General features: G+C 42.1%; 1 protein-coding gene across 1 annotated transcript; it reads left to right on the forward strand.

The window, feature by feature from the left end:
• The first annotated feature begins 439 nt into the window (after positions 1–439).
• On the forward strand, positions 440–8,049 carry rhag (Rh associated glycoprotein). The gene is made up of 10 exons (XM_047015386.1): positions 440–764; positions 4,078–4,261; positions 4,423–4,573; positions 4,667–4,814; positions 5,166–5,332; positions 5,519–5,656; positions 5,808–5,929; positions 6,115–6,188; positions 6,375–6,448; positions 6,571–8,049. The coding sequence occupies exons 1-10, from the start codon at positions 587–589 to the stop codon at positions 6,643–6,645; spliced, it is 1,311 nt and encodes a 436-aa protein (XP_046871342.1). The 5' UTR covers positions 440–586; the 3' UTR covers positions 6,646–8,049.
• The last annotated feature ends 4,827 nt before the right edge of the window (positions 8,050–12,876 follow it).

Below are 12,876 nucleotides of genomic sequence, written 5' to 3' on the forward strand. Positions count from 1 at the left end.
CCAATTACTATACCCTGACTTAAGAACTGTTGGATATCAATGTGAAAAGGTTGCATTAGTGCTGTGTAGACAAAATCTAAATGTGGGATTGACAAGCAAAATATGCTATGTCTGGAAGGTCTTTTCATTGACACAAACTATCCAAAATATTAAATACAATGAGTTGGATATCTCACAATCCACAAACAATGGTTTGGCATTGACAGATAAGTGGGGGAAAGCTCATTAACTATTCCTCTCATCCACGCATTGGCCAGGGTGTCTTACCGTATGTTTTGCCAACTTCTTGTTTTGGCCCCTCTTTAAGGGGAGTAAACACCCTCTGCAGAGGAAACCCATCCCTACGAGCAAAGTGCAGGAGGGGGAGTAGCCAGCAGGGCTATGCTGTCCTGCCCTGTCATTGGTCTCCTCAAAACCTGCACCAATTTAAAACCAGACACCAGTTGTTCCCCTCCCGTCACATCCCCACAAGTCACAAACGATAGCGCAGGAAGGAAAGATAGAGTGTGTCCAAGTCTGAGTCAGTTATAGAGAAAGAGAGAGAGAGAGAGAGAGACAGAGAGAGAGAGAGAGACTGCTTAGTAGAATGCCTGCATACGCCACAAACATGAGGCTGAAGTTTCCCATCCTGGCTCTGATTCTGGAGATAATCACTATCATTCTGTTTGCTATGTTTGTGGTTTATGAAGATGGCAAACCAGCACACCATGCTACTCTTGACAACTCCACACATGAAGAGTTGCTGCCAATGAACCTCTATCCCAGTAAGTATGCCTTTAACATGGGCATAGTGTGACTTAGTTTATAATAATGTAATCATTTAGTGGATGCTTTTATCCAAAGCAACATTGTCATATTGTATTTTGTGCAGTTAACAAACCAATGCTATTGACTAATTTTGTACCACTTAACTACTCCTCCTGTCACCACACTCAATTGAATATTTGGCCCTGTAGAGAAACCCTTGCAAACAAGGTTTCAGGGTTTTTCATGTGTTTGAACCCTTTCAAGGTTTAAGTGTGGCATGTGGCGTGTCCATCGAAGCACACACATATATGACATATCTGTCAGGGAACGGGCCAGGTGCTGTAGCTGCCAGTGGGGAGAGTCTCCCTTTATCTCAGTCACACTTGAGAAGGCTGGGTTTAGCCTTTATGATGGAGGGAAAAGAGAATGGCATGTCTAAACCGAATGGTGGATTTAGTTTAGACCGTGAAACTGTATGAAAACCTTGTAATAAATATAAATAAGAAAGAAAGAATGCTTTTCCCCAACAACGTTTTACCTCAAGCGGTTGTGTTTCTCTTGGGAGTGTATATGCTCTATATTCTGTCGGCCCTTTAGATACTCCTAACATAAGTAATTGTTGAGGTACAGTATGGATGTTTGCCCATGAATGGGTGTGGCAGATATGACCAATAGAGATTAGCCAAGTACACTACTATAATATTCACACATATAGAAAAAAAAATGGTGAAGAAGATTAATAATGTCTGGGCAATTTTCTAATTGCATTCTTCTTGTTTGAGAAAAACTCTGGGTTTGTTGTTGATAAGTTGTCTTTGGACCATGTGCTTAACAAGGCTATTTTCTGCCCCCCAAAAATTGCATCCATTTTGTCAAACACAGCTTGGACCCCTTACAAACTGGACAGAGTGTGAGAAAACCACAGGGTTTTTATGTAGCGTGTAGACTGTGTGGTCAGTTCCTGGCCTCTGTGATTAAGTTCAAAGCTAAGGAAATGGGGAGGAATGTATTTCAGAAATAAAATTGGTCTGGTTTGGTGTTATCATCAAGGGACAAATAAGTGTTGACAAAATGAAACTGATAGGTAGCAAATTAGGTTTTGTCAGACATCCCTTGTTTCTCAGTGAATGGAGGAATTTCTGATTTTATCTTGCACAAAGTAGTTTGGCTAAAAGGGCATCTGGATCTACAAGGCAAAACACATTTTCTGATTAGACCTCACAAATCAGACCAGCAATGGAATTTCAATGTCTGAATGAATGCAACCATCAGTAAACTCAAATGGAACTTGTGTTGAGTTGGTATTTAGTGGAGTGATTTATACCCTAGCCCTGGGTCATGAAATAGGTTTGATGCTGGTGCCCTTTAGGCAGAGAGGGTTTATCCCTGAGGGATTCTGTCTCCCAATCACACCCAAAACCAGAGAGGAATCACACAGATAGTACAATGTGCCCACAAGTGGGCAACTTTCAAAAGAACATCCCTTCTAATTCCACTGCACACTGCCTCTTCATTGGTGTGATTAAGTGACTACAGGATCCTATAGTTAAGGTGGATGTATGGCATAGGGAGAACAGGGGAGAATCCAGGGCACGCAACCAAAACTAATAAGACAAACTTTGTAGCAGACATGTTTCACCCCAAGGGGAAATTCCATGTGCAGTTTCATGAGCAAAATGTCTCCTAAAAGACTTGTTTATCCATTTTTTTATGTGCTAATGGAGCCTCACATAAGTGGAATTAATGGGAGAGATAATAACCTATTAATTTAGCAATACAGCTCATTTGCATATTGCCCTTTCCCTTCCACTGCCTCATGGGCTACTGGGAACTTTCAACTGACAAACCTGAATAAAAGTAGAAGAAGAAAAAAAGTGCCAAAGAGTTGAATGCTTTCGATGGCTAGTCCATGTGAGGTTTGCACATCTTAAACCTAAAGAAACCTATGTTCAATATCAGGAAGAAAATAATGGGCGGTGTTTGTTCATAGGTGGATGGGTGTAGGAGCGTAAACACATAGAGTGGGGTTCACTTCTCATACATTCTAGAACTACATTTGATTTGAAGCCTGATGATGGAGATCTGATAAAGGCAGAGGAAATGATGGGTGTGTGATCTGATCATTTTTGTTTTTGAAGATGGCTGTCTGTTATATGCACTATACCAGTTGTAAGGTTCAGCCAAGCAATAACAGGTGGGTGTGGCGGATACAGATATAATGGGAAAATGTGTCAAAACTTTTGACTGGTATTGTAAATAGTTTACACACAAAATACAATGCAATAATAAGTGTGGGGTGGGGGGGAGGTATTTTACTTTATAAAGAAGACGGACCACATCCCAACAACACTCCAGCAGTCTCAGTAGGCCTTTTTGGTCCAACACCTATCAGTCTCCATGATGTTCACTAGCACCTGGGGAAATGACTAAAACCTGCAGCTCTATTGTTTCCCTGTGAGAAGTCGCATCTTGATGCACTTTCCAGATGAGGGGCCCCCATCATATGGAGACTAATGGCTTTGGGGAATTGAGTCTCTCACTTCCTGTGGCTGGACTTTTTAGCAAACCTTTTGTGAGCGACTGGTGGAGTCGGATGGGAGTGGAGCGTGGAGAATGAGACCCAGGTCTCTTGGAGCTTAGGGAACCAGAAGCTCCGTATCTATTGACTCCATAATAGAGCTCACATCCTGTTTTCCACTGGAAGACATAAAATACTTGAAGAAATATATGCTTTACTATACCATCCTATACTATTCCAAACTACTGTTTACTATACTTTCACAAGAAGTCCGTCCTTAAAATTGTATTAAGTGAAACTAATAGGGAGGAATGTTTTCTACTTCCTACTGTGGAGTCTAACAAGCTTAGACTTATTGAGATCATGTGCCATGAATAGAGCTGCATGAGGCTAAAGATGCACAGGGTTAAAGAGGGCCATCTCTGTGCTCTATTCCCAGCTAACTGAATTGCTCTTCCTTCAGATAAATTGGAATTTACAATGAGACCTTGTGGGGGGTTACCATGGCATAGTCCACTGACTGGTCAATGACTTCTGAAACAAGGATCCTGAGGTCCCTTGTCCTAACATTGGCACTGTACAGTTAATAATAACAAAGGTTTTTTAACAAAGAAATCCACAATTTCTAAAGTACCTACTACAAACAGTTTTGCTCTCTTAGTCAAGGGCAAGTAGACTGCAGAGAATCTGAAGACGAACCCATTCAGACCAACAGTCATCCTCATAATTTTCACATTTTGTTTCAACATTAGAGGATGGAGATTGCACAGTCAAATGTCCCTGAGCTGTCCTGGCTTCCCTTCTGTCCCCAGTGTTCCAGGATGTCCATGTGATGATCTTCATTGGATTTGGCTTCCTGATGACCTTCCTGAAGAGATATGGCTTCAGTAGTGTTGGAGTCAACCTGCTCTTGGCTGCCTTCGGCCTGCAGTGGGGCCTGCTCATGCAGGGCTTCTGGCACATGGACAACGGAAAGATCAAAGTCTCAGTTGAGAAGTAAATCCAATGCACTGTCACTCTGAATTTAGACAGGATAACCATACAAATAGCATCATACATTTCATGCAATTACAGTTCTAGTTAGTCAATGGAAATATACAATTCTTAGGCATATGTCTTTTCCGTCTTAAGTATTTTTTCTTTCCTCGCCATGAAAGGATGATCAATGCGGACTTCAGCACGGCAACAGTTCTTATCTCTTTCGGGGCTGTGTTGGGCAAAACCAGTCCGGTCCAGCTTCTTATTATGACTATCCTGGAGATCACCATCTTTTCTATCAACGAGCACATCGTGGTCCAGATCTTGGGGGTTGGTCCATTTAAGTACACATGTGGAGGACAGGCAACCACTAGAATGTATATCCAAACGTACCCCAAAATAACTTTTCTTGGTCTTTAACAGGCCAATGATGTTGGAGCCTCCATGATCATCCATGCCTTCGGGGCCTACTTTGGCTTGGCGGTGGCTCGCATGCTGTACCGGCCAGCCCTCAGAAACGGCCATGAAAACGATGGGTCTGTCTACCACTCTGACCTGTTTGCCATGATTGGTGAGTCTCAGCTGTCACTTTTGCTGTAATCAGATAGTATCGTTAACTCAATGTTATTGGTAAACACACTACATACAAGTACTGTAGTCTACCACTGTAAGAAATTATATTTATTCTCTGTCTGTTTTGGCATGTTTCATAGAGGGAGGTAGGGGGACAGGATATTCAAATATTTGTGTCCTTCAAGTGACTTGCTCCACCTAGTGGATGGAAATAGTTTGACCTTAGAATGGTTTTGATGCTGGTGGTGTTGGTGGTGGGGGAAGTGTTACCAAATTGTGCTGTACCACACACAGCTGATTTAGTGTCAGTGTAAATTAGAGATATCTAAGAAAAATCTTTTAATTACAGGAACCGTCTACTTGTGGATGTTCTGGCCGAGTTTCAACTCAGCCATTGCTGAACCCGGACTAACTCAGCTCAAGGCTGTGGTCAACACCTACTTCTCCCTGGCTGCCTGTGTACTGTCTGCCTACGCTATCTCCAGCCTTGTGGAGCACAAAGGGAAGCTGGACATGGTGAGACACCACACAGGTCACCTTTACAAAAGTAAAACAAACATGGAGGGGAACAAATGCCTCCTTTTCGCAGGACTCTCTGGTCATGATCATCTTTCTCTCTTTAGATAATTTTTCTATTTTTTTTCTGCCATTTTAGATGCACTGTTGCAGGAAGCACTCACTCATTGTTTTGATACACCGTAGGTCCACATTCAAAATGCCACGCTGGCCGGTGGTGTTGCCGTGGGGACCTGTGCTGACATGGACATCGAGCCTTTTGGTGCCATGCTGATTGGACTCCTGGCTGGCATTATCTCCACTGTGGGCTTCAAGTACCTCACTGTGAGTCCAAATCACATTACTTGGTTTTACCTGCAACAAAGGTAGACCAGAACACAAGACAGACAACCATATTGTATGGCCAGATGGCTAGAAATATGGTGGAGCATTTTTAGCAGCTAAGATGTTAATGACGTACTTCTCTGTGTTACAGCCCATCCTCGCATCCAACCTGGGCATCCAGGACACGTGTGGCGTCCACAATCTCCACGGCATGCCTGGCATCCTGGGGGGTCTGGCTGGCATTGTGGCGGTGGCTCTGGGAAAGAAGGAAGGGTAAGCCACATCCAATAATAGCACTTCAAACAGCTCTTAGGGGCAGAATATTGACTGGGCGCAATTTAAGACTCTCTAAGAATATTTTGTGGGGTTTACTTGAAGAATTAATATTTCTTATATGGTTAAAATGCAAAACGTTTTTTATGAAACAAGCATACCTTAACCTCCAGTTTTCTTCTCAGGGGCACGGCTACAATGCAGGCAGCAGCCCTGGCCTCGTCTCTCGGCTTCGCTCTGGTGGGAGGGGCCATCACAGGTGGGTGGACCTGCAGATGAACAACAAACAGAAAACAGTGATGCAGTCTCAGCATAGACTGCAGAAAAATATTATTATATTGCATTATATAGTTCCTGTAAAGTAATGTATGAGTATTAAAACATCTCTCGCATACTGTAAAAAAGTATAATATATACTGTATATATATTTCTTATTTTTTTACAGGTCTGATAATGAAGCTTCCATTCTGGGGACAGCCTCCAGACCAAAACTGTTTTGATGACTCAATCTATTGGGAGGTAAGACAGATGAATAAAATATTTGTATCAGTGATCTTTTCTTTCCAACAGGAGAAAGTCCCACCCAAGCCACGCTTTATCTGTCCTAACTGGAGATTCACGGTTATGTGATTCATCTCTAGGTACCTGAGGAAGAGGATGAGAATGAGGAGAGCCTGGCTCACGGAGACCATTCCAAAAACAAAGCTGAAGTGTAAAGTTCTGAGCTGTGAAAGGGAGGCATTGTTTACCAGAACAAATATTCCAGCAATAATCAATGCCAAGTATTATAGGGCATCCTTAACATTTTGAAGTAACACTGTGTCTTTGGCTCAGGCTAAGTCACTGCAACTCTCCTCTTCAACCACATTTAGCAGAGAAATGTAATGTTCCACTTTTTGTGTAACCATACAGTGTATAACCTTCTTGTCCACTAAGTTGGATTGAATTTGTACAGAATTTGGTTTTGGAGTCACAGTGTATTATTCTAAAATACATGATAATATATTATGACATATCATTGTGTATTATTTGATCTCCATAGGGCTGTGATATAATAACAAATACATTTCTCCCCTATGAGAAACCTTGTTCACACAAACACATTTCAAACTTGCAATTATAAGATGATTCTATGCTATGATTTAAACCTGACACAAAGTGTGTATTGGTTTTTCACATATTTTGTTTCAACAAAGCAATATTATTGATCCATTCATTTGAATTGACTCAACTGCCTTTCTTCTTTTCTCAAAATGGTGAAAAAGGTTGTTTTCAGGGATTTTATACACTGAATTTGATTTAATTTACCATCGTGAGCCACTGTGCAAATGTTAAGTAGTTGACGAGTCAATCACATGAAAACATTTTATAGTTTTTTTGTGTAGGTTCTGCCATTTACATGTGTATCTATTGTATCTATGTCATTTTTTGATAACAAAAATGTGTGACCATGTCAAACCAACTGACAGAATCCATCCAGACTTTCGTTACGTGGAGAGAATTAACTGACTACAGTCTGCAGAGGCAGGTTACCTCGCTAAAAGCTCATTCCTGAGAGTCTGTGATCCTACACCGGTGCGACAAGCCTGTGGGTCTTGCATGGACCCCTGAGCTGGTCAAGAAAAAAATCCTGTTTATACTACTTATGCATGTGAATACCACAGTGGCTCTACTTTCCAATACTCCAGTTTTCATAATATGAAGCAACGTATTCACATCAGAAGTTGCATTCATACTCTCACTGAGATTCAAACTTTTGATGACCTATGGTGTAATAATTTCTGTATAGTATGTATAACATGGATATAGTACATTTTTCTAGACACTGCAAAGTACTATAAGTGGGTGCTGGCTGTAACAGAAATTATTGGCTTGATTGGATGTCATAAACCATAATCTGAGGGCAGTTCAGGATGAAGCTACAGATAGATAGGTTCATAGTGTTTTTTTTGTTCTCACAGTTAAGTATGAGTGATTTAGAATTGGAGCTTTGAATGTGCTTGCAAATACTTTTTATCTAGCTATACAATATTAGTATTTTGTTAAAGAAAATCGGTATAACTCTGTATATACAGTATACAATAGTAATACAATCATTCATAAATATGTTTTTATATTAACTCAGTGTCAATCTGAATTATATTTCCCCACACATACTTATTCATACTATGCATACTATTAAGTGAAAAATAAAATGTATCAATAATTTATTTGTATCAGTAGCGTAGCCACGAGGGGGCCTGGGGGGGCTTAGTACTCATTTACATGTCCAGCCCATGGACATGTAGATGTCCACTAAAATACTTAGTGGATATATTGGGTATCCAGGGGCCTGTTCCATAAAGCAAGTTTACAGAATGATACAGGCTTATAACAGGAAACACCAGGTTAAAAGTCTGTAAGCCGTATCACCTGGGCAGAGGCCATAATCTTGTTGTGAGTTATCGCTGTGTGGCAGGCCAATTTTTGAGGTGCGGAGTGTGAAGTATTATTTGAAAGCTCACACCAAATGCAGCATAAAATTCCAGTGGGTTAGACCACATTATGCGTCAAACTGACTACTCTCTGCAGGGACGTGCACACACTATGGTTAAGGTTGCCCGGGCAACTGCCCGTTTGCCCTCCTCGAGTCAAAGTGCCCCTCTGAGGAAAATAAATAATAGTGAATTTAAACAGCTGCAGAATTTCATGTTGACCTAGATTTAAAAAATCGCCACCCGAAACATTTCATAAAGTAGCCTTATTCACTTCCAATCGATAAGCCTATACTATGGGCAACGAGAGTGGAAGTCACAAGCGGGAGGGGGGTATGCCCCCTACTCTGTTTACTCTGCGGTCCCCTACTCTGTTTACTCTGCGGTAGCTACTTTACGCGACCGCCACCTGAGCCTACATTTTCTTGCATTTAAGAGACGGTCACGGTTGTTTTATTCTGTGTCGATAAAAAACTCCTTTGACGTTGTCAGAAAAGGTGAGTTTTAAGTTGTAGAAATGTATAACAAACGAACACTCATCATCAAGTTTTATGAAATCAATTAAACTCTTCATAAATCCAGGCTCAGTTTGCCACGTTTAGCCTAAATAATCAGACGGCTAGCTTGCCTACCAGACAACTAGCCCGTTATCACATGCTAATTTTTTGGTAGGAAAACTAAGTTACATGTCTGCTGATGGTTAGTTTATTTTGTTTTAACAAGAAGAATAAATGATGGATGTAATGCATTACAAGAATTATTATCATTAGTAAGCAGGCTATTTTTCATTCTTTTTCTGGCGGGGGGGGGGGGGGGGGGGGGGGGGCTTTTTTCAGGCCAGAATTCAAAATTCCTGTGCTCGTCCCCGACTCTCTGGGTGGTGAAAATACTTCTGATATCTCTCTTCTTTTTGGGTGACATTTTCATATTTATAAAGCACACAAGGGTCCAAAATATCAATGCTGAGACAAAGAAATATTAATATGAGGCTTTATTATTTCCTGGCGTACTGCCAGCTCTCTTTCTGCAAGTCACGATTCACGAAGTGTTTCTGACTCTGCCTGCCACTTCAGCCAATTAAATGATATTGTCTTGTTGATTGTTCTTCTACAGGTACAGTCCTGCACTTCTACAGGTACAGTCCTGCACTTTTGTGGTTCATGTTGTTTAATTTGTAACTTGTATAACTGCATGCTCTTATGGGTCTTCCCTTTGGCACTTGTTTGCTTTTCACAATGTATGCTTCATGTTTTGGCTGCTTGCAATGTTTGGGACTATCACGTTGTTATGATCAGTGACCTATGCTCTTTTGTAAGCTCTCTCTTGGAAGTCGCTTTGGATAAAAGCGTCTGCTAAATGAATAAATGTAAATGTCTTGTCTCGCAGGCTCGAGGGCGCATTGGTTAACTTGGAAATGTATTTTTCACTTTTCTGGGCAACGAATACAGTAAAGATAATAATATGAGTTTTGCAAATATATTGTGCAAAATATTTTTTTTGAAAATCGGTGGGGACAATTGTATCTTTCCCAACTTTGGTCGTGACTAGTCCCTATGGACTCTACGCAAACCTACGCTCTTCGCCTGTAAAGATAACGTTTCTGATTTTCGTTGCCAGTCAAAGCTTGAGCAGAGCGCCAGGGTCATTGTTAATAATAAGGATACTTTGTGAAATGTTTCGGGTGGCGATTTTTTAAATCTAGGTCTACATGAAATTCTGCGGCTGTTTAAATTCACTATTATTTATTTATTTTCCTCGGAGGGGCACTTTGACTCGAGGAGGGCAAACGGGGAGTTCCCCGGGCAACCTTAGCCATAGCCTGTGCACGTCCCTGCGTATCGCGGAAAAATTCAACCAGTTGCCGAAACGATCGCTGCAGATCGCAGGCAATCAAGGCGCTTCGCAGCACTTTGCAGCCAGTGTGGTCGGTCCCATTTCATAACATGGGCGCTGAAAGAGAAAAGGCGGCGCTTCCAGGCGCTTCACAGCAGATCGCAGGCAGTGTGTCCCAGGCCTAAGGCAACCTAAGTCCACTACAGCTTTTTTTAACGCTCTGCACCGCTTGCCTTCCCACAGTACACCACGCTCGGGGGCGTGTTAGATAGGGTGACCAGAGTTGAGTTTTTGAAAAAGAGGACACTCCATTGCGTCGTGTCGACGAGCGGGGGGACCAGATAGTGCATGCCGCACTATCTGATCAAAATTACAGTTCTGTCTACAGTCAGAGCTTGTGCAAGTAGGTGGAACGTAGGGGAGATACCCTTTCCAAAACTTGTAAGGGCATAATAGTTTGTGCAAGACCCTGAAAAAAACAAATATCCAACGAAACAAAATCCCGGACACTTTTCAAATCCCTGCCGGACGCATTTTTTAGGTCTGGAAAAGAGGACATGTCCGGGTAAAAGAGGACGTCTGGTCACCCTAGTGTTAGACATCTTAATTACAGAGTTGTAGTTCTCTTAGGTCACTGAGTGTTGTAGTCAGTGTGCGAAATACGGGCGGGTCCGGCCGACCCCCCCTCGATTAACCCATGACCCCCCCCTGAAAGACTCAAAAGCAAAATTTGAAGGGGGTCTCAGTTTTTTCAAAATAAATTCATATTGTCACTAATGGTCACTAAAATGTTTTAATCTCACCATTCAGTATTCAGAATTCAAAACATTTATTCACAATTCTTTTGGCCAAGCGGAGCCAAGCAGTCCTGTGTACGTATAGTAAGCCATGTGCGCCAAACAGAAACATTGAGAAGTCAAGGGCTAGCAAGCGAAAACAGAGTGTATAATTCACACACTTTGGGTTCACATCCAAAAAGTTGGCACTCAGAGATGAAGAAGAGGCACCGAATGACAATGCTGTTGTAGCTAGCACAGTGGGCCCACTCACTACCAGAACAGAGGATCCTCTCCCACCCAGTGATTCCCCAGAAGAACAACGTTTAGTTAAGGCCGAGTGCTCTAAAGACGCAGCAGGTGCTGAGGTAACATTAGCTGCTACTGCTGCTAGCACAAGTGACTTGCCAGCTGGTTGGTCAACGAAGGAGGTGGGCGCATGGAAAGATCGCAACTGTCTCCGATAGGCTATACCTGGCTCATCTGCTGTGCGCGCTCGCATTAACTGTGGAACTCCCTACTAGCATCACATCAAAACCAGAATGTACATGCATTAGCAGGACACTGGTGGCGTATAATGCAGGCCGGTTCTGGTGGGCGGTCTGGATCAAAGTCCAGGGCCTATTTTTACTCCCAGTCCGTCCCTGCCTACTGTATATTGAGCTAATTTAGATCGGTATTGCGCAACAATCGCGAGATGGGGACCCCACAGAATATTGACGGGTATTTCGCACACTGGTTGTAGTCATGGTCAACGTGCAGACGTGGGTTCATGTACTCACAATGTCAATCAAAATACGACTTTCACACATTTGTGTAAAAATACACAATATTTCACTAGAGCAAGATTACAGTAAAATACATGTTACACCACCAGTCACTCAACTCAAGTCATTTGTCGGCTGGGCTAGTAGAGGCACAGAACAGTCACATAATGTGACGAGACTGAATTTAAAAGTAAAAAACACACCAGAGACACTGACAACATCGGCAACGGCATGCATTATTATTTTAATGTCATCTTTAAATTCAGGCTTATCACATTATGTAACTTTGTTCTGAACAGGACTGGGTGTACACAATAAGTTTCTCTTCCATCTTGAAACTGTGAAACCTAGAAATGTTTACCATGACCAACGGTTGCTACGTTACAAGAAACCAATCCGATTGACCAACGCTAGCGATTAACGCTCCTCATTTACATAAAGTTGAGAAATTCAACACAATGCCCTACGCGAATGTAGCCGGTGTGTGGTGAAACTCACTCCTCAAGTATGTAACAGGCCACCCGCGTCAATGAAATGCTAGCTTTCGTTGGCAGTGGTGGCACTTGGGAAGTCAGAGGTGGTAGGTTTGACTCCTGGTTGGAGCAAATAGTGGCCCGTATGCCTCTGACGGATTTGACTTCTTCTTCAATCGCACCAAAGCTGCTCATGGTGTAACATTAAATAGGGTAAAACATGCTTTTTAAATGTTAGCCCGCTTTCTATAAAGCTATTACGCGCCAACATAATAGCTTCAGATCTCCGTGACATTTCATTTATTCATACATATATTTATACTAGTGCTGTCAGTTAAACGCGTTATTAAAAGCGTTAACGCAAACCCATTTTAACTGCGTAATTTTTTCCCCCGCTAGATTAATGTTCTTTTTGGCCTAGCAAACTTGGTAGTTTTTTCACGAGCTGTTGCAAAAACTACTGTCAAACATTGCCAAATGGTTCCATTGACAAGACCAAAGTGATCTGTGTGTTTTGTCGTTGTGAACTGAGCTATCATCGCAGCATGTCCCGTCTGAAATACCACTTGATGGCCAAGCACACAGCTGATGCGAATGCTCTGCCCCCTCGTCAAAGCCAGACGA

Source organism: Hypomesus transpacificus, unplaced genomic scaffold, assembly GCF_021917145.1.
Source record: "Hypomesus transpacificus isolate Combined female unplaced genomic scaffold, fHypTra1 scaffold_30, whole genome shotgun sequence".
Lineage (NCBI taxonomy): Eukaryota > Metazoa > Chordata > Actinopteri > Osmeriformes > Osmeridae > Hypomesus > Hypomesus transpacificus.